General features: G+C 33.1%; 1 protein-coding gene across 1 annotated transcript in view; it reads left to right on the top strand.

Moving 5' to 3' along the window:
• ITPR2 (inositol 1,4,5-trisphosphate receptor type 2) overlaps positions 1-22,208 on the top strand; it is a 503,649-nt gene that overhangs the window by 424,785 nt on the left and 56,656 nt on the right. Inside the window, exons 50-52 of the mRNA XM_031938487.1 lie at positions 691-855; positions 1,425-1,620; positions 10,980-11,072. Coding sequence (XP_031794347.1) covers positions 691-855; positions 1,425-1,620; positions 10,980-11,072 — 454 coding nt within the window. The remainder of the gene's footprint in view (positions 1-690; positions 856-1,424; positions 1,621-10,979; positions 11,073-22,208) is intronic.

Genomic DNA, 22,208 nt, shown 5'->3' with positions numbered 1-22,208 from the left:
GTCAAAGAAGAAAAATGATACATTCTTTTCTTCTAATTAGCTTGCCCTAGAATATTATAGGGGAAGGCTAGAGACAAAGACACATTTATCAGTATGTTTGCCATATGGTAAAGTATAAAGACAAAGGAGAAATCTAAAGAAAGTGCTTTATCTAATACAAGGAGGAAAAATAATTTTCATGAAGGGGTCAAAGAAGTCTTCAAGGAAAAAGCTATCTTTTCCATAAATTCAAGAATTCATATTTTCACCAATATTGTATATTTATTAATTGTTCAATGAATAGATATTTTTATTATGTTATAAAGGATACTAGGGTTGTCAATCAATGAACCTTTAACATTTAACAGTATACCAGGCACATAAATTTTGAAGTCCAAATAATGTAATATTGTACTTATTTATTGAAAACAATTTTCAACATAATAAATTCTGGAATAAAAAAGTAGGCAGCTCCTTGGAGTTTATTGCAAGTGAAATATATGAATGTGTTATAGATCACTTATAAATGTGAAGTTGCAAAGAATATGAGATATATTTGTACATATATGATGTTAGTATTTATATATGAGCATTTTTAAAGTTATATAATGATAAATAAGACAATAAAATGATAGTCATTAAGTGATGAATTTACTTTTGTAATATTTTCCTATCTATAGAATACAATAGATCTTTTTTCCTCCTCTTTAGCTTTGCAATAAAATAGTATTTCTCGTGAGCTTTGTTGGAAATCGTGGAACATTTACTCGTGGGTACCGAGCAGTTATCATGGACATGGCCTTTCTGTACCATGTAGCATATGTCTTGGTTTGTATGCTGGGTCTTTTTGTCCATGAGTTTTTCTACAGTTTCTTGGTAAGTATCTATCTAAAAAAGATAGTGTCTTGTTTATGTCCATAATATTTTCTTACTTACACATATGCCTATGATATCTATGTATCTATACATATCAGTTTATATGTACATATATTATATCATGTACGTAGGAGATATCAGCTTCTATATCACCTGTTTCTATTTCTTTTTTGTCAGGGCTTGATCATTTATCCAAATCATGAATACTCATAGAATATAATTTGGAGCTTTTATTTTCATTTTGGTCTTTTTCTCCTAGAAACCACTATAGAAGTTATAACCTCTTCTAAGTAATAAAGTACTTTACTTTGTGCTGAATTTATTTGGTGTTTGATTAATATTCTTATAATTTTATATTTTTTTCAGTTAACTGGATGGGTTACCAAAGCAATTTAGTATATTATCATAAAAATTTCATCCTTAAGGGAAAAAAGTTAAAATTTCTTACACTTTCCCATATATGATATTTTGGGTCAATACTTTTCCTATTATTAACTAGAATGATACCAACTTCTGTTTGTATGCTATTCTCATGTTTATTTATTCTTCTTATTCTATTATGTTTTTAGCTTTTTGATTTAGTGTACAGAGAGGAGACTTTGCTCAATGTTATAAAGAGTGTCACCCGAAATGGTCGCTCCATTATTCTGACTGCAGTCCTTGCTCTCATCCTCGTCTACTTGTTCTCCATTATTGGATTCCTGTTTTTGAAAGATGACTTTATTATGGAGGTGGATAGACTGAAAAACAGAACACCTATTATGGGTATTTCTTTTACCACTAAATCACTCTTCTAATGGAAGAATATTACTCCTTTGTAGCTTGTTAACTGTATTATAGATAAAAGCTAATGGGTAAATTTTTTGTCTTTTATTTCTCTGGAAATGGATTTTTTCACTGCCAAAAGACTGCTGCCATGGCAGACTCTGCTTCTCTGTATAAAGATAATGACAGAGAGGAGGAGAAGAAAAGAGAAAAAGAAAACAAAAGAAGCACACAGAGAGAAGGTAGAGGAGAGAGAGCGAAAGAGAGAGAAGAGAGGACCAGTGCAGGCAGACATAGATAGGCAGAGGGACCTAGACCATGAGTCTGGAAGAAGTGAGTCTACCTCAGTTTCAGAAGTTGGATCAAGTGTCTATACAAGGAACAGTAAGAAAGCCACATGGACTTCATAGAGAGAAGTGATGTGTAAGAATACTGGAAACTGAGGAAGGGACAAAGTTGTTAAGGTATTTAAATGTCAAACAAAACATATATTATTACTTGGAAATAACAGGGAGCCATTGGTGACTTGGTCAGATTTACATATTAGGAAAATTACTTTGACAACTCAGTAGAGAGTGGTTTGGGTGAGGAGAGACTTAAGACAGGAAAAGCTAGAGTCCAGGTGTAAGATAATGAGAACCTGTATGTGAGAGGTAGCTATGTGAATGGAGAAAAGGGGACATATATGAGATATGCTGTGAGGGTAGAAACAAAGACTCAGCAATAAAATTGAATATATGGACTTAGTGTGAGAGAGATGTCAAGGATGATTTTAAGATTGTGAACCTCAGTGATTGGAGAGGATAGTGGTATATTCAATAAGGAAATGGAGAAGAGAGTTTGAGAAAAAAGATAATTAGTTCTGTTTTGGATATTTATGGCTATATGATCCTGGGCAAGCCAATTTAACCTCTTTGTGTCTTGGTTTTTCTCACCTACAAAAGGCGGATATAACATCACCAATCTTATTGGATTTCTAGGGGGATCAAGTAGGTTAATATATATATATATATATATATATATATATTCCCCAAACCTTAAAGCACTATATTAATGCTAATTAGGATGATAAAGAGGAGGAGGAGGAGGAGGATACTAAATAAGCAGCAAACATGAACTCACCCTAAAGAGTAGTGATAGATTTAAAGATCTGAGAATCATCTGATTGGAGAAAATAAGTTTATACTTGGTAGCTAATTTTACTCATGGGAGATCACCAAGTAAAATAGTAATGAAGAAGAGAAATGGCCAAGAAGTAATGTGTAAGGCTGGCTCTCAGCAAGATGAAGAGTAAGCTTATCTATCAGAGCAAAGAGAATAGAGTTCAGGTGGTTCAAGTGGGAGGGAGCTGAGAAAGATGGCTAGGGTGGATTTAAATATATATCATTTCTTTTGTAGATGTGACAGTAACTTTAAGGGAACTTCATTATTCTGTTCTAGAAAGGAGATAACTTTGATAATCATTAATATTAGATGAGGCATGAAAGGAGACATATACTTGAGGAAAGATTTTTTTTATAACTAGTGAGACCTTTCTAGAACTTTTAGTTCATAGAAGACATGACATTTTGTTGATTAAATCAAGACCAAGAATTTTGCAGAGCTTCCCGGAAAAGATCTAGAACCAATAAAAATAATTTTTCCTTATCCTTTATATGAGAAGACTGAGTGGAAAATGCCTATTGTTTAAAATATGGCATATTATTGTTTCAAGGGTTTTTAACCATTTTTCTTTTATGGAACTTTTTGGTATGTTAGTCCAAAGGGTCTTGTAAGCCCTTTTTGAGAATAATGTTTTTAATAAATAGAAAAAAGAAAGGAAGAAGGTAGGAAGGAGAAAGGAAGGGAAGGAGGTAAAGAAAAGAGATGGAAGAAGAGAAAGTAGGGAAAGAAGAAAGAAAACGGGTGGAGAGGCTTTGAAGGAGGGAGAAAAGGATAGAAGGAAGAAAAAAGAAAGAAAGAAATGTGTTGCTATGATACCTTTGTCATACCAGTAGAAAATGAAGAAGCCCCTTGGCATGTGAACAATTAGAAGTTCAAGAGTCACATGGGCAGGAATGTATGATGAATATGCATCTTTGGAGATAACTTTATTTAGATCACATCTCAGATCCACTTGAGATCTGAGATATATTATAAACATGAACTATCTTATATATGAATAAAAATATCTCCTAGTTATATGATATAAAATGATATGATAGGAAGAAAAAATCAATTTAAAATCACTTATGAATTTGTATTGATAGCTAGTAAGTAATGAAAAACATATGCAAATAGCATAACTAGCTAAGCTAATCTTACTAAATAGAATGAAAAAATTAATCCTACAACATATGTGAGACCAAGACATAGAATGTATTACTTGAGTTTATAAAACAATAGTTTGGCTTAGACCTATTAAAAATGTTAATTCTGCAGTGATGGGCATTAACTTTCAGGCTTTAATTAATCATTCAATAAACAAAATACTTACTTATATCTCAGGCACTGTGCTGAGCTACAAAAATATTGAAGTAATTCCTATGTGCAAGAAACTTATATTAAAATATAGTGACAAGGGTATGTATGGGGGAGGGTAGGAGGCATGATTATAATGTCAAATAAATATAGAAAGATAATTGGGCCAACTTGTAAAGAGTTTTAAAAGATAAACATGAGTTTATGTTTTATTCTACAGGCAATAAGATGTTAATGAACTTGATTGAGAAGATAAATGACATGGTTAGAAACATACTTAATGAAAAGCAAATGAGAAACATTGTAGAAAGGATTGGAATGAGGAGAGACTAAAACCAATTAGGAGGCTATTATGATAATAGAACCTGAAATAATATGTTAGCAGTGTTCTGTGTGAGTATACAGAAGAAAGAAGATTCAAGAAAGGTCATAGAGGTAGAAATGACAAGATTTGGCAACTATTTGGATATGTAGGGTGAAGATAAGTGAGGAGCTCATGGTAATATCATACTTATGAATCTGGGAGATTGGAGAAATCATGGGGATGTTTGGAAATGAGAATTTTTAGGAAAATATAATTCAGTTTTGGATATAACTTTGAAGTATAATTTGAACATGTCTAAAAGGCAATTAATAATGTGAAAATAGAAATAACCTGTTAAGATTATTAAGAGAGAGTGCCCAGTAATCAGGAGGACCTGAGTTCAAATCTGGCCTCAGACACATGTTATTAACTAACTGTGTGACCCTGGGCAAGTCACATAATCTTGATTGCCTCTAAAAAAAAGATTACTAAGAGATAGTGTGTAGAAAGAGAAGACAGGAGATGGTATAGAACCTTGAGAAACTTCCATATTTAAGAGACATGACATGATAATGAGCCAACAAAGGAAATTAAGAGCAGTAAAATAGATAGGAAGAGAATCAAAAGAAAGAAGTGTCATGGAAAACCAGAAAGGAAAAAATATTCAGGAAAAGAAGGTAGTCAACAGTGTCTAATGAAGCAGAGAAATATGAACGAGGGAAAATACTCATTGGTAATTAAGGAATCATTATTAATTTTGGAGAGAATAATTTCAGTTGACTGATTAAATCAGAGGCCCAATTGCAAAGGGTTGAGGAGTGAAGAAGATGAGAAGCAATAAATGTTGAGTGTAGATAGATTTTTCAAGAAATTTGAGAAAGATAGAAGATTATAACTTCAAGATAAGGTAGGATCTAGCAAAGGTAGGTTGTTTAAGGACAAAGTAGACTTGGAATATTTAAGATAGGAAAATGTTAAGGGTTTAAGAGAGTGGAAGATTGAAAGTGAATTCTGTTTGGAGAAAACAGGAAGGGATGAGATCAAGACATATAGAAGGACTGGACTTGATAAGGGGCAGTAAATGGTAGATGATGTCAAGTAGTTTTGAAATGAAGAGTTTGAGAGGAGGAATTGCGTGTCAAATGACCTCAGTTTTCTCAGTAAACTAAGAAGCAAGGAAATTCCCAGCTAGGAAGGGAGGTAATGGTTAGAAGAGAATGAGAATGTGGGGGATTTGAGAAAGAAAGAGGAGGTTTGGAATAGCATCTGTGAAGAATGAAACAGAGAATCAGAGAACAATAGACTGTCTTGCAACGATGAAGGCATGGTTGAGGTTGGATGATATTCATTTGTAATGTTACCAATCAACACAGTTGTGAGATTTCTACAACTCTATTCTGCATTTTGTGAATAAGGGCAGAGAAGGCAGATGATGGTAATAATCCAGGCTTAGCATTTGAAAAGAGGTAGACAGCAATATAACTAGAAGGCATGGATATTTTATTTAAAATATTGAACACCATCATGCATAATTTAATACATTTCAAATAATTGGATACAATATGAAGGATAAAGATGTGATCAGAAAGGAAGAACAATACTTCTGGATCACATAAGCAATAAGGTGGAAAACTAGACCTTTTCTCTTATTCCTACAATCTTTCAAACCTCTCCAAATCATAAATTATGCACCAAAATTAAAGCAACTTTAGCCATCTCCATGGTTTAGGATATCCAATATATTAAAAAAGGGAAAAAATAAAACAAAAAACCATAAATTGAAGCTCACTGATCTTAAATTGTCTCATCTCTTCTTCCCTACTTCCCATGCTACTGCTACCTGCAGTGAGATTGCACTAATAGACTCAGGGACCTTAGGGTTTGCAACACAATTGGCTCCCCTCTTCAGAGGCTGTGAAAGTTTATTCTGCGACAGTCAGTTTCCCTGCAGCTCTTTAAGAGCAACTGTATGCTGGGGGCTGTAGCAACAGCAACAGACAATCCTGCAGCACTAGTGCTGCAAAGCCCTGACCTACCTAGTTTGGACCAAGCAATCCCATAAACACCAATGTGGCAGCTCTCTGAACAGCCATTGCCACATCAGAAAACTGAAGAACAGAGGGAGTGGGACAAGATACCAGTCTTGATACCATGTATGTCAGACCCCATGCAATATTTCACTGAAACTCAGGGAAAGAGCCCATCATCCATTGGGGTCAGTTCTGTGGATCTAAAAATGAAACCTAAATTGTCCAGCATGGGAGGGATATGACATGCTTTGAGATCCAATCTCCAAGGAAACCATTAATAGAGAGAAGAATCAGAAAATATTAAATAGGAAAAAATCCAATAGGTTACTGTTGGAATTAGTCACCTAGTAAGCTCTTCAAGTTCAGAATGCAAAAATTGTGGGATTTCCCTTAGGCTGGTATTCCTGACCTCCTGATTATTCAAGCCTGCATGCTTGAGACTGACCTGAAGACTGAAACTAACAGAACAACCTCCTAATTCTCCACCCCTCCTCTGACTCAGACTTTGCTCCACTCATCAGCTACTTTGTACTTCTGGACTTTCTCCTTGCTCAGTAAGCATCCTAGGGCTTCAAATAGATGATTATCTAAAGTCACCCTTAAATGAATTTCCCACCTCTGTCCATTCAGGATTTGTGAACCAGGGATAGGTGGTGAGCTATAGTTTCTAACTGATACGTATTCCTGCTCCCTGTACAAAATCAGGTCCTCTGTTGCTGCTCTTGGTTGACCACATGAGAAACATGGAAGGTTCAATGGGAAGAGGGATTCCTCAGAAGTATTTGTGCTTCAGGCCATCTTCTGCATTGATCCTCCAGCCAGGATAGTAAACCAACAACTTGTTCATCAGTTCCTATATGGTCTATTGAGAGGCAACTAGGATAATTTTAGAATCATAGAATTTTAGAATTAAAAGATCTTTTAGTGGTCTACCAAATTTATGCTTCAGTGAAACTTATTAATAATAGGACTTTTGTCCCTTAACGATTTCAGTAAGACAGTCTTCAGAGATTTTTCCCAGTATATTTTAGCACCAAGAAATAGGTTTTATTGCTTTAATATCAGAATTCCATAATTTATCTTTTAAACACTAATTTTTTTCTAAGGTTATGAATTATTACATTTTTGCCCTTAAAATTTTAAGTAGGATTAATTGAAGAAAGCCAATGTCAATTTTATGTTCTGGATATTTATTAAGTGATTTTTTTAAAGTGATAATTATTGTTAGGGAAAGTTTAAAAAACTTGAAGAAGTTTACTTGCCAAAGGCATTTACCACTACCTATGATTGTCTGATTGACAGAATGAAAGAAAATATATCTGTTAGGTGCTTAACACTGCAGGTTCAAATACAAAACATAGATATTCCAATTATATTCCAATAAACCATATAGAGTGGTAGATAAGGAAAGGAAAGTCACAGAGATAGTAGAACACTAACAGTTGATTATTATACTCTTTACTAAAGTAATAGTAAGTCTTGACTAAAGTCTATAGAACAAGAGATTGTTATAAATCTTGATGTGCCACGATTTCTGAAAAATTAAAATTATTAGTGATTCAAAAGCTTATGGAGAAAGAAGACTAAGTTCCAATTTTCTTTTATATTAATCTTTTTTTTCCTCTTTTCTATTCAAATAATGGCATCTCTTCTTGAGGCCATGATACATGAATTTCATGCATACCTTCCTTAACTCTTCCACCCAGAATTCCTAACTTCTTTAATCTCTGAAGCTTGCTTCTTCCTTTTAGCTCATGTTTATGGCAAGCTTTTTTAAAATCCCTCTATGTAGACCATCTACTTCTTAAAATTATGTCTATACCTATCTGTTTATATGGAATAGTACTCTCTCTCCTCCACTCTCTCTCCCAAAGAAAATGCAAGTTCCTGGAAGACAGGGAGTGTTTTTCCCTCATTGTTTAGCACAGTGCCTTAAAAACATAGAAGACACGTAAAAATGCTTCCTGGTTGGGACTGGAAGTTACTCAGTAATCTTAAAGGATAACTTGCCTCAACTTTTTATGCCAAAGCCCTAGGATTTCTGTTTTGAAATCCTTTCCCTCCTCCTATTATTTCCTGCCTATTATTCTGGGTATAAAAATCATTCTTCATTTACAGATAGATGGGAAAAACTCCCGATTGATTGATAGTAACTCACATGAAAAAAGACTTCATAGTACAAGTTACCTTCTAACTTGTTATTACTCAATATGATTAGTGGAATAATGATAATTAGATCTTAAGCTGCATTATTACATGTATGTATTGGAGGTAAAGGGGGAAAAAGTATCCAATTGAACTTTTTAATGATTAGATTGTACCTGTACTATTTTGCTAGTTCTAATCATTTTACTTTAAAAGGAAATTTGACAAATTGGGGCTTAAAGCAATGATCAAGATCATGTAAAGAATAATTGAAATTAATTAACCTGGAGAAAAGAGAATTTAAAAGAGATATGAAATTGGTTGGGTATTCATTACTTATGGATGGACCATGCAAATTTAATGAAAATTATGATGTTACATAAATTAATTTATAGATTTAATATTATTCTAATCAGACAATCATACGTGTGTTTTATAGAATTAGATAAAATAACAAAATTCCTGTAAAGGAACAAAAAATCCAGAATGTCAAAGGAAATAATAGAAAAAAAGTTAGGAATGTGGTCTTCTGGAATTAAAATTAAGCTACATAAGAACAATTATCAATGTAAGGAAAAACATTATTAAAAACTACTGCCTCAAAATGAACTCAGCTACTTTATGAGTATTGGAAATATTGGAAGTATTCAAAGTATACTATAGCTACAAGTTAAGGATCTAGTAGGTGGGATTCAATAGGTATTCAATGACTTCTAAGGTCTTTTCCACCTATAAGATTACATATGAAATTATTTCCTTTTTCAATAGATTGGTCTGTTCATTTAGTTTGTCGCTTGTATTTTTCTTTCATTTTAAATTAAGCTTTTAAGAAATAGATAATCCAGACCAATATTTTGTACTCTTAAACTCTGTCAACCAGAAACCAATCTATGTATTAATATTAATATTATTGTTATATTATTTTGTTACAGATAATTGTAATATATAATAATATAATTGATAATGCAATTAATATGTGCTTATTAATATCAAGCACATATGCTGTGCTAGACGTAATGCTAAGCACTGAGGACACAACAAAAGATAAAAACCAGTTCCCACCCTCAGGAATCTAATGGGAGGAGATAGCATATAGATATGTAGGTGTATGTGTATATCTGTTTAAAAAAGTTTTAATATTATGTAAAATATTAAAATATTTAAAATTTTAATGTGTCAATATGCAGATATGTATATATGTGTGTAATACCCATAACTAAGATTACTTGTAGTAAGAAAATACTAAAAATTTTCCCAATAAATACACAAGAAAGGATCTTCTTTTCCTCTTTCCCAATGTTATTTTTATAGTTTTCAAAATGAAAGTGATAGAATGAGGTAAGTGAAATAAAAGACACATGAGCATAAATTAAGACAAAACCATTCCTATTTACTGACAATTTCCTATGTATAAATTCTATATATATATATATATATATATATATAGATATAGATATAACATTAGATATGTAGATATATATATATATATATACATATACATATACAAACTATATACATAACTATATCTATCTATCTATATACATACACATACAAATATGTACATACCAAGTAAATGGAAGGTAAACAGAGTAGATGGATCTAGCAGCTAAGAAGATTTAGAGGCCTCCTGCAGAAATTGGTTGGGTATGTAATCTTTGGCTGAGCTTTGAGGGAGGCCAGGGATTATGAGAGGGGAGAGAGAGAGCATTCCATGTAAGCAAAAGTAGGAGGAGCCTCATGTGGAGGCAACAATAAGCAAGCCAGTTTAGTTTGACTGTAGAGAAGGTGAAGTAAAGTATAAGAAGATTGTAAAAGGAGGAAGGGGTCATGGTACCTAGAACTTAAATGTTAAAGAAAGTACTTTATATTTGATCATGGTAGTAATAGTCACTTGAATCTAATGTGCTTTTAGCAAGTACTTGTCACAGAATAAGTACTTAATAAATGCTTTGTGAATATTGAGTTATTAGACCTATACTTTAGGAAAATTACTTAAATAGCTATGTTGGACAAGGGATCGGAATAGGGAGACTTGGAGCAATGAGAACAGTTAAAAAGCTTTTAAGATAGCCGAAATGGGAGGTGATGAACGCCTAAACTGGGTGGGTTGGGACTGTGTGAGAAGAGAAAAGAGGACTAAAAAGGAAAGATGTTTGAAGATAAAAATGACAAGACTTGTAACTGGATATGTGAGATGAGATCAGTCAGAGTGAGGAGCTGAGAATGACACTGAAAATGATCTAGATAAACAGGAGAATAACAGTGTTTTCAACAGTAATAGTGAGGTTAAGAATAGTTTTGTGTTTTGGGGAAAAGATGATGCAATTTGTTCTAGATATACACTAATATAAACCATTTATGAGTTACATATCACTTGTGACTTTTGTCTCTATACTATTTTTTGTTTTCTATTATGACAGATAGTACTGAAGTTCCTACAATGACTCTAACTTCGATCATGGGAACATGTGCTAAGGAGAACTGCTCAACCACAATCCCAATTTCAAGTACAGGTTAGTAAAAGGGAGGACTGGTATAACAAAAGAGCTTGATATCTCTGCATTTTTATTTATATGATAAATGTTATTTTTACAGAATGATCATGTACAGTCATTTTATGATGTGTTAAAATGGAAGAAATAGGGAGAAGAGGCATGAAAGAGGCAGAAATCATCAGACTTTAAATGTTCCTCCAGACTATCAGAAAGGAGAAAGAAAGGTTATATTCTTCCATCTTGGCCTATGGGATTTGAAAAAGTAGCAGTTTTTAAAAGTAGGAGCTGATCAAATGATGGTTATTATTTAGCTTGCAAAAGTTGACTTAATAATATATCTGAGTCAGCTTTCCAACTTAATCAAGTAGATGTTTATATATCTATATCTATATCTATACACATACACACATATAAAGGGTACTTCTATAGCTAAGAAGACAAAGATGGGTGATTTGGAGAACTTCATGTCAAGATTTTGAGTAAAGACCTTAGTCTTGGGCATTTAGCTGACTCGCTTTTCCATCACTGTTTAGATATTTAAGATCTAGCCCTCTTAACCACTTAGTAGCAATATAACCATCTAGAAGTGTAATATCCCTAAGCATTGATCTGTAAAAATGTATATAATACTTATAAACTGTGTACATATTATGATGACCAAGTTAGAAAATTTATCTGAGATGGATTTGTAGTAAATTACAAGGGGTTAGATAAATTATAAGATGTTATTATCATTTTTTATTTAAAAGAATGTAAAATACTTTCTTAGAAATGTGCAGAGTACAGGGCTCTAAGTATCAGAAACAAGCAATGGAATCTCACACAGAAGTAGCATTGGAAATTTAGCTTTACTAACAGTTATATGTATTCATGGCTAGTGGAGCAGAACAGTTCAGTTGATTCCCAGTTCTACTTTACTGAAAATAGAATGCATTCCTGTGCATATTTACTTAGTCTCAAAGTTTCAGCTGGCAGAATGGACTGAAGTACATAATTTTATTATCAACATGGGTCAATAGCAGCAGAAACAACCATTGTACTTTCCATTCCCTTGTGTCTCACTTGTATCATAATCACGTCAATTGGAAAATAGATGTGCGATTTTGGACACGTCATTTAATACTTGTAATCACCAGTTTTCTCATCTAGGTTAGACTGTCAAAATGGATACTGTGCTCTCAAATCAGACCAGAAAAGCCTATTTAACCCATAATATCTATAAAATATAGTATGCAGAGCCTTACAGAACCTAATTGTTTGTTTTTCTCTGAAAAAAAAATTAATACAAGTAACAAATAGGAACACCAGGAATAGATTCTTTCCCCTAATCTGGATCACTTCATGTCCTAATGATGAAATCACATACATCTTACTTCCTCAATGATGAGAGTTTCCAAGGTGAGTGTCTTTAAAAGCACAGATGCTGTAAGCAAGAGAAATAGGAGAATGAGGACACTGAATTTTCTGCATAGTTATGACATTTCAAACAAATGGAGTAGGAATTGGAAAATATGAATTGGTGGCTGATTGTTTAGGGGATCACTTAACTCTCGTGTTCATTTTGGTGTTTGATATGGTGTCAATAAAATTTACTTTAATGGAAACATAAATAGATGGATCTAATTTGTTAATTTTTGTAACCTATGATATCTGGCTTTGTTTTAAAAGCACAGTGAAAGCTAAAGCCTTTTGGAAAATGTCTTACTGTGCCTCAGAAATGTCTTTATATAAGATCAGCATTAAAATTTAATTTACAAGCCCAAGTGAGCAATTGTGAAGGCCCTAGTTTGTTATTTTTTAATGGGGGTTTTATAATAGGGGATATATCACAAAATCACCATGCACACATACACACACATACACACACAATCAGGCTTTTTGAAGAAAGGCTAAGAGACTGAGCCATCAACTTGACTACTATCTGTGAGGTAAAACTTGAATTTGATATCTTTTGCAATTGTTCTTTCTTTCTTCTTGGCTACAAAAGAAAAATAGTTGTTGACTTTTTTTTTTTTTCCTGGAAAAAGAACAAAGTCTACTTCTGAGAAAGTTTTTAAAGCTGTGGAAGAATTGGCCATCATCAAGATAATTTTCAGCTAGAAAACAAACTGGGTGTAAGGAAGAAGTGAACACAAAAATGCATTGATGTTGTGGTATTTTACTCCAGTACAAAAGATTGAAAAAATACAAAAAAAATCTAAGATTAACACTTCATTATTCACTTTGATTTCCTACCAGGTGTCCAATGATTTCCTTTTCTTGTGGTTATAAGTGATTTGAATCAATTCTATAATGAATTGCTTCTAAGGGAAGTTTAGACTACCAAAGGCATTTGTAATTCCATTCATATTGTTATAGTATGCTAATGATAATTGTTGTTTTCTAAGCTTCTCTAAAATCTGTGTTAGCTAATCACATACTCATGGAATTGATACTTATTAAATGCCACTATTTTTGGTGGCCAAAGTTTAATTTTCCTAGAAAGCCTAGATTAGGAAAAATGTATATATTCTGTAGTAGCTACATTTTATTATTTATTCCTCCTTGCATGAAGCATTTTATCCCTATTTGTTATTTTAGTTTATCACAAAGGAACGTGGAAAAAGTGCTTGGGTTTGCAGTCAGACCTGGGTTCAAAACCTCACTTTGGAAATGAACAGTTGTGAAACCATGTTCAAGTCACTTTATTTCCCAGTGCTTCAGCTTCTTATATAGATAATGAAATACTTATACTATCCATAGTACTTATCCTCCCACCCCCAGTTTGAAGGGGAATAAAACTAGATTATATATTTTATAATCCTTAAAGCTCTCTATAAATTTCTATTATTAGTATATGAACTAGAAAAATGACATTCACTAATGAGTGAATTGAAAGCTATCTAACACTATCTTTTTTTAAAAAATAGATCTGAATCTAGCAATAATAAAGTTGTTAATATATTTTTATGGTTAAGAAGAATTTATTACACTTAACATATTACTTATTACACTTAACATTTCCCAGCTATGTGACCCTGGACAAGTTACTTAACCCCAATTGCCTCCACCAAAAAAACAAACAAACAAAAAAAAAACAATAAATTTCAGTCGTCTTTGATAACCTTACTCTTCAATGATAGTTAACTGTTCAAATCTCTTTAGAAAAAAAATTGTTAGACTCCTTTAAAACACATGTTAACAACTTAAGTCTTTCAGGGTAATAATGTTAAGATCTCAAGAATTCTCCTCATTATGACCTCTTCAAAGATATTAGCAAATTGTCATTTGTTAAGATTCTGTTTTCTCTTAACCAAAGTAACCAAAGTCTTTTCTGAGGAGGTGGAGGCTGTAGCACCTCCAGCAGCTTTTTCCAAGAGTGCCCCCTCTACCATCCCAACAAAGCAAACAAAAAGAAAACCAAAAGCATGTCAAATGTTTTTCTTTCTCTATTCCTTCTCTTTCAATTTTGAATTTTTATTATTATTAATAGTAGTGATGATGATAGTAGCTAGCATTACTATAATGCTTTAAGATACAAAATTCTTTAAAATATTTCATTTTATTCCCACAAATACCCCGGGGACTAGGTGGTATTATTAGTATTGTCTCTCTTATTTCCTGATGTCAGATTTGATCTGAAAAATTTTTCACTCTTTTTCCCTATTCCCTCACTCCTAACACCCCTTATGCTATATTTCCTACCATATTATAGGAAGAGAAGAGAGAGGAAAAAAGAGGAGAGTAAAGAGAAGAGAAAAAGGGGGTAAGAAGGAAAGACAGAGACCGAAACAAATATAGAGACACACAGAGAGACAGGCAAACACACAATGAGAGAGAGCACTTTTTTAGCTCCCTTGAAATGTTCTCCCTTTTTAGTTGCTTAAGTCTTTGGCTCAGGTAAGTGGCAAACTGAGCTTTCTTTATAATTGCTCTAGCTCTTACTGAAATGCCAATTCTTTTTCTTGTTCAGGCACTTCAACATTATCAAATCAATCATATTCCTATATTTTAATCTGTATTGGCACTGTGTGGTTAACTCCCATTTTGAAGGAACCTGAAACATATAATCTGAGGACATTCCTAGTAGATGACAATTATGGCTATGCTTTGTATAAGTGTGGTATTGTGTACTGGGCTATCATCCATGTGGATACTCCTTAGAGAAGGTATTGAAAAGCATACCTTTTCATCCTAGCAACTCTCACTTATGTCTTTCCCTAAATCTTCCATGGAAGGATTTCTGGAAGCTTTCCTCTAGATTATTTGAAGTTATATGGATACCAGTGGCAAACATAGGAAGTCTACTATTCTGTGTATGTATATTATATAACTAAGCCACCTGAATATATTTATTGATACCATCTTTTATATAGCTGCTTTTGTAAAAATTTATTGATATATTCCAGCCTATTTAAGCTCGCTATACATCTTTGCTGTTGATCTTTGGATAAACTTCAATTTTGTTTCTTTGAATAGTGTGGTAATCCATGATTCATATCTGTATATCATCATAGGAAGAATATTGCTGTTAAGAGGATGATTTTCTTTGTTTTAGGGAGATACTCAGGGTCATTAAAAGTACTATATAATTTCTCAAATTAATCAAGGTGAATTCCTTCCTTTTAATTCTGTTTCCAGTCACTATTAATTTTCAATAATTGGCCAATATGTCTATATGGATCAGTGATATGGGCTCTTTAATTATATATAATAATCTGAATAATAGGGAGTCATATAATTTTCCCTCTTCATAATAATGCCAAACTCTTTTGAATGATTTTGGTTTGCACTGAGAAAACTTACTGTAATCCAGTCTCAAGTGAATCATCACAATGTCATGCAAATAATAAGCCTCAGAAGATTTTCACTAATAGTGAGATATAGTTCTTCTGTTTTTGACCCTGCACTGAAAAAGATCATTTAGAGCAACATTATATTTTACTAATAAAAAGCCTTCTTGGTAATCAAGAAACACTTGGCATAGTAAGATTTTACATAATCTGTGCCTTTTAGTCAGTTGTTAATATGTAAAATGTAAACTAATATAACTTAATATAACTTATAATGAATAACAGTTCTCTTCTGATTTTTCATAAAAGTTGTCTTTGCTGAATATGTAAATAATTCTCATTGAAATTATATATGGACCCAGCAAAGAGTTATTGGGTCCAGTCTAACAATGTTCAAAGAGCCTCATTACTAATAGTATGTATACTTCATGATGAAATATTTGGCTATGGCAACCTAAGAAAGAAAAGTAAAAAAAAAAAAAAGTTAAATGTCTCAGAATCCCATCCACCCCTTACCTTCTTGAAGTGACAGTGGTGGAAAAGAGGACAGAAGATACTAAAAACAATTTTTACTCACCATCTATAAACATTAAGTTATTAGGACTCTAAATGCATCATTATCCAACAAGAAAAGAGTCCAATATACTGCTGGAAAAAGATCTATATAAATCTTGATATAGTAGCTATAAATAAAATTAGAATTTATAAGGATGTTGCTGCTAAATGGCACTATAGTTTACAGTTTCCCCTTGGAGATGTAAATAATGGAGTTGAAGTAGCTGGTTTCATCAAGCATATAAAAGCACAAAGAAAAATCATTTCATGGGGAGCTTGGTCATGTCACTATCTCATTAACATTTATGAAAAGACTACCATGAAATTAATTCCTACTTATTTACCAACACAAGTTTCAAAGAATTAAGAGGCTAAAAAACTCTACAGAGTTTTTGATAGGGTTAACCCCTATCAAACCCCTAAATTAAATGATATAATTTAAAGATTAGTGACTTAAGTATATGTTTGAAAACAAGAGTAAGTAGTAAGAAGAAAAAAAAGAGGTCAAGGACTTATAGACTATATAGAAGTCTCATGATGATATATCCTAAATACTTTGAGAAAAGTCAGGAAGAAATAGATATGTGAAACACTAAATAATATCACAAATGAAATTTACTTGGGAAATCTACTAATTTTGAACACATGAGAAACAATTGAATACCAAAGTCAGGCATTTCTGAATCAGTTATTTATAGAGAAATACAAATAAGTTGACTTGTTAGAGCAGAGATCGAAATCAATACTGAGGAGCAACAATGTAGGTAGAATGAATAAAGTCAACTCTAGCCTTACCTATTTATAAACTATGCTAATAATGGGGAATGAATAAAAAAAGAGACATGAACATCAATAATCACCATTTAGAAGTTTAAGGGATGAAGAATCAATTGCAATAAGAAATATAGTATTTAAAAAAATCATAGAATTTTAGATTTGGAAGGAGTATAAACTGCCATTTAGTCCAACTCATCTCCCAAAAAGAAATCCCTATTACGATACATACAACAAACAATGATCCAGCCTTTATTTGAATTACTCATCTAGTCAGGGAACATACTACCACCCAAGTCAATGTATTTCATTTAAAGAACTGTAATTGCTAAGAAGCTTATATTAAGCTTATATTTGCATTTTTGCTATTCTTACCTAGTCTCCTAGTTCTTCACTCTGAACATAACAAGTCAATTAATTAAAAAAGTATTTTTTAAGGACTTATTATGTGCTAAATACAACTAAGTATTAGGCAAAAACAGTCCCTCTACTCAAGGATTTTATATACTATTAATGGGGGAGAGGATAAGATAGAACAACATGTACTAATATATTTCAAACTAGAAGGAATGTAAATTTAGCTGGAAAAGCTCAAGTGACTGAGGGTCCCAGGAAGATCCTACAGAAAGTAGCATTTGAGCTCAGTCTTGAAAGTAACCAAACATCAGAGGTTAAAAGAGAAATGGGGGATGACCAGTGCAGAGGCACAGACATGGAAGATGTAGTATTGTGTGCAAGAAACAACAATTGGCTATAATTGCTGGATTGTCATCCAGCATAGAATAGTAGAATATGAGACTACTGGAAAGCTAGGATTGTGCTAGGTTGTAATGAGCTTTGAATATCAGAGGAATTTTAGTTTTCTCCAGGCAAGACAGTCAGTAGAGTTTATTGAGCAGGGGGTAACACAAACCTTTTAAAGAAAATTTTGCTAACTATGTGGAAGATAGATTGTCATCAAAAAAGGCTTGAGGCAGTGAGATCAATTAGAAAGCTATTGCAATAATCCAGACAAGAGTTGATAGGATCAGAAATAGGGTGATGGCCCAGTGAATAAAGTTCATCTGAAATATTATGATCAGTTCTGAGTATCACATTGATAAATTAAAGAATATTCAAATAAGGATAACTAGTGCCCACCTGGAGACTTAGGTTCCCAGATCAATTCAAATAGTCCTTCTTACTCTTTTTTATTCATAGGGTTCCCATTTCCCTTCTCTTTGACTGTCACCCATCTCTGGAATGCACTCCTTTCTCACTTTCATCTCTTAAAATTATTAGTTTCCTTCAAAAGTCAACTCAAATCCTAGCTACAGGAAACATTTCTTACCCTTCTGTTAGTACCTTTCCCCTAAAATTATCTTGAATTGATTTTGCATATACACATGTACTTGATGTTGCCCTAGCTATACTTTAAGTTCTGTGAGGACTGGGATTATTTCATTTTCATTATTCATTTGGGAAGGTCCTTAATTAGGTAAATTCATCAAGTAAATGCTTTTTTTGATTGCCTGTTAGGAAGATCACTTGGAGATTACCAAGGTGATTAAATTAGGAAGGTCTTGAGGGATCAAGTTTCAAAGTATCTGAAAGAGTAAATAATATCAAAGACCAGAAATCTCAGATATATGTAATCAAGAAAATATTAGTGACCAATGACTATATTTATCTACTTTCCTATCTTCATAAAATTATATAGCAATGATCTACACACTTAAGGAAGATATCCTTGATGAAAGTTTGTGAGGGAAAGGGAGGAAGAAGGCTTTGCATGAAAGTTCTATAAGATATACATTTCTCATCAGAATTAACTTAAAAATAAAGAGAATATGAAATCCCATTTAAAAAATAATTTGATACTTTTTATGTTGTCTCTTTCCAATAAAAACCCTACTCCAATAGAATTTTCCCTTGTAGAAGAGAACTGCAATAAAGCAAAACATATACCTTAATGTGTATGATAGTGCATGCCTCATTCTGTACTTGTAATTCAATGCTTCTCTTCCAAGAAAGAAAACCTATGCTGAAGAATAGAAATGATGAATATGAGAGATATGGAAAGACAAATAAATGATATAGAGTGAAGTATGAAAAATTAGGAAAGCAGCAATCTTTTAGAGTCAGGATTGGTTATTGTGTTGATATTCTGGTGTCTTTTAGTGTTTTTCCTCCTTTACACCATCATGTATTGTTGGAATCCTTACGAAATGTTAAATCATTAGAGTTGATAGAGACAATAATTATCTAATTTAACATGGCTCAGTATGATTGATCTGATCTTAGAAGGAGGTGTTATGGGCCAGAAGAAACAAAGTACTAAGTAGAACTAATACAAACAATGCATGTGTTCACACCTTTAGAGAGTTCATATAATCAAGAAGTATTTAAGTACTCATTGGAGTTCACAAGTATGGGAGATTCACAAAGTTAACTTTGTAACTTTGTGAATTCACATCTCCCTTGAAGCTCTTGGGGCCAGAGAGCACTCTGGGAGGAAACCCATAATCCCACTCTTATATCCCACAATCCCACTCTTGGAGAGGGAGCATAAATAGAGCTTCAGGGAGCCAGTCAAGTGAGTTACTTGGGAACATTGCCAGGGGTTGGAAAGGAGCACTCTGGTAGGAAGCCCACAAACCCACTCTCGGAAGTGGAGTCAGATTCATTTCCATCTTCCACCTTTGTGGTGGCTAGAGGCTGAAGAAAGCAGAGGCAAAGGACAACTGCAAGAGCTCTTGGAACCAAGGAGAAAGAAAGGCCTCTAAGAAAAACTAACCGGGCTATTTTGGAGGAAGCAATAAAAGATCTGAACTTTTAACACCTGGCTGCATTTGGGTGATTATTACTTTTAATTGAAACTAAAGCTGCCTCCAGAAAACCTCCCCAAGAAACCTGCTCCCAGAGAGAACCTTCATATTATATTTTAAAGAAGAAAAATGCCACAATGTATGTTGTGTCTTATCTTGAGTCCCTTTACTGCAATCTGTATGAATTCAAGTCTTCCCCACTTTTCAGACTTTTATTTCTTATTATGCAATAACATTTAATTGTACTTATATGACACAATTTGTTCAAGTGATCCAAAATGGAGGTTTCATCTTTGTTTTGTTGCTACAAAAAATATATTTTTTTATCTCTTAGTATTTATAAACTGGTAAAAAGCATTTGATTTACCCTAGAAAGATAAGCTCACTACTTGTAGTGCTTCAAATTGATCTAACTATTCTAGAAAGAAATTTGGAATTATTCTTTTTAAAGTGGCTGAAATAGGAATTATGGAAGAGATGGAACTGAGATGGTGGAGAGAAGCCAGAAAATTATCTCAGCTCTCCCCAGTTTCCCTCAGAAACAACATTAAATCACTCCTTTAAATGGATTCTGGAGCAATAGAAGAAAAGATGGAGTGAACCAATTTTCCAACTTTAATATATAACAAGAATTTCTGAAAAGGAGAGCATAACCTAGCCCAGATGATGTCTGGGGCAAGTCAACAGGAAGCTCTTAGCCACAGCATAGATCTTCAACCAAGTCCCCTCAATCCTTGCTGTGCCAGAGCAGGCCATCTGTGAAGCCTCCGTTGCCAGTGCAGAAGGCAAATTGCCTGTTTCAGAACCTAGTTGTGACTGGATTTGGCCACTCCAATGCAGTGAAGTCTCAAGAAGCTTGGAACAGTATCTTCTGTTCCTCAGGGACAAAGCTCAACTTTTAAAAATTGAGTAAATCCCAAAAGAACTTTGACCATAGAAACCTACAGTGGCAACTGGGAAGATCAAAACACAAACTCAGAAGAGGACAAATGTCACTTATGTGTGTCACCTCAAAGGGGAATGTTAATTTATCTCAAACCCCAAAAGTCCTCTTGGAAGAGCTCAAAAAGGATTTTAAAAATCAAGCAATTGGGGTAGAAGAAAAACTGGTAAAAGAAAGGAGAGATATGTACAAGAACTATGAAAAGAGTCAACTGTTTAGAAAAGGAAGCAAAAAATTTGACTGAAGTAAACAACTCCTTAAAAAATAGAATTGGTCAAATGGAAAAAAATCCACCGAAGAAAACAAATTCTTTTAAAAGCAGAATTAGTCAAACGGAAAAGGAAGTACAAAAGCTAACTGAAGAAAATAATTCCTTAAAAATTTGAATTAGAGAAGTGGAAGCTAATAACTATCAGACATCAAGAATCAGCCAAACAAAATTAAAACAATGAAAAATGGGAGAAAATATAAAATACTTTCTTGGAAAAACAACTGATGTAGAAAATAGTTTCAGGAAAGATAATTTAAGAATTATTGGATTACATTAAAGAGATTTTTAAAAAGATACTGGACAGTATTTTTTGTAGAAATTATCAAGGAAAATTACCATGATATTCTAGAGTCAAAGGATAAAATGGTCATTGAAAGAATCCACTGATTATCTCCTGAAAGATCCCAAAATGAAAACTCTGGGTCAAGATGAAAATATTGCAAACAATCAGTCAGAAAAAAATAATTCAAATATCAAGGTACCACAGTCAGGATTACACAGGATTTAGCAGGTTAGAGGGATTGGAATATGATATTCCCGAAGGTAAAGGAGTTGGATTACAACCAAGAAGTAATTCCCCAGCAAAATTAACACAATCTTTTTTTAGGATAAGAATGGATATTCAATGAAATAGGGGATTTTCAAACTTTTCTGACGAGAAGACCAGAGCTGACTATAAAATTTGATCTTCAAATACAAGACTCAACATAATAAAATAAGCAAATAGGAAAGAAAAATGAAACAAACATATTATTCAATAAGCTTAAACTATTTACATTTCTACAAAGGAAGATGATACTTGTAACTCTTGAGAATTATCTCTATCTCTATATCTCTATTAGGCCAGTTAAAAGAAGTATACCTAGATAGAGGGTGTGGGTATAAGTTTACTTTGATGTGATAATAATGAGAAAAATGTACTCAGAGAAGAGGAAAGGGAAAGGCAGAATAGGGTAAATTATATCACATGAATAGGCACAAAAGACATATTATGGTAGAGGAAAAGAAGGGAGGGAGATGAGCTTTGTTTGA

This window comes from Sarcophilus harrisii, chromosome 5 (assembly GCF_902635505.1).
Source record: "Sarcophilus harrisii chromosome 5, mSarHar1.11, whole genome shotgun sequence".
Lineage (NCBI taxonomy): Eukaryota > Metazoa > Chordata > Mammalia > Dasyuromorphia > Dasyuridae > Sarcophilus > Sarcophilus harrisii.
This window is presented reverse-complemented; position numbering and strand designations above follow the sequence as displayed.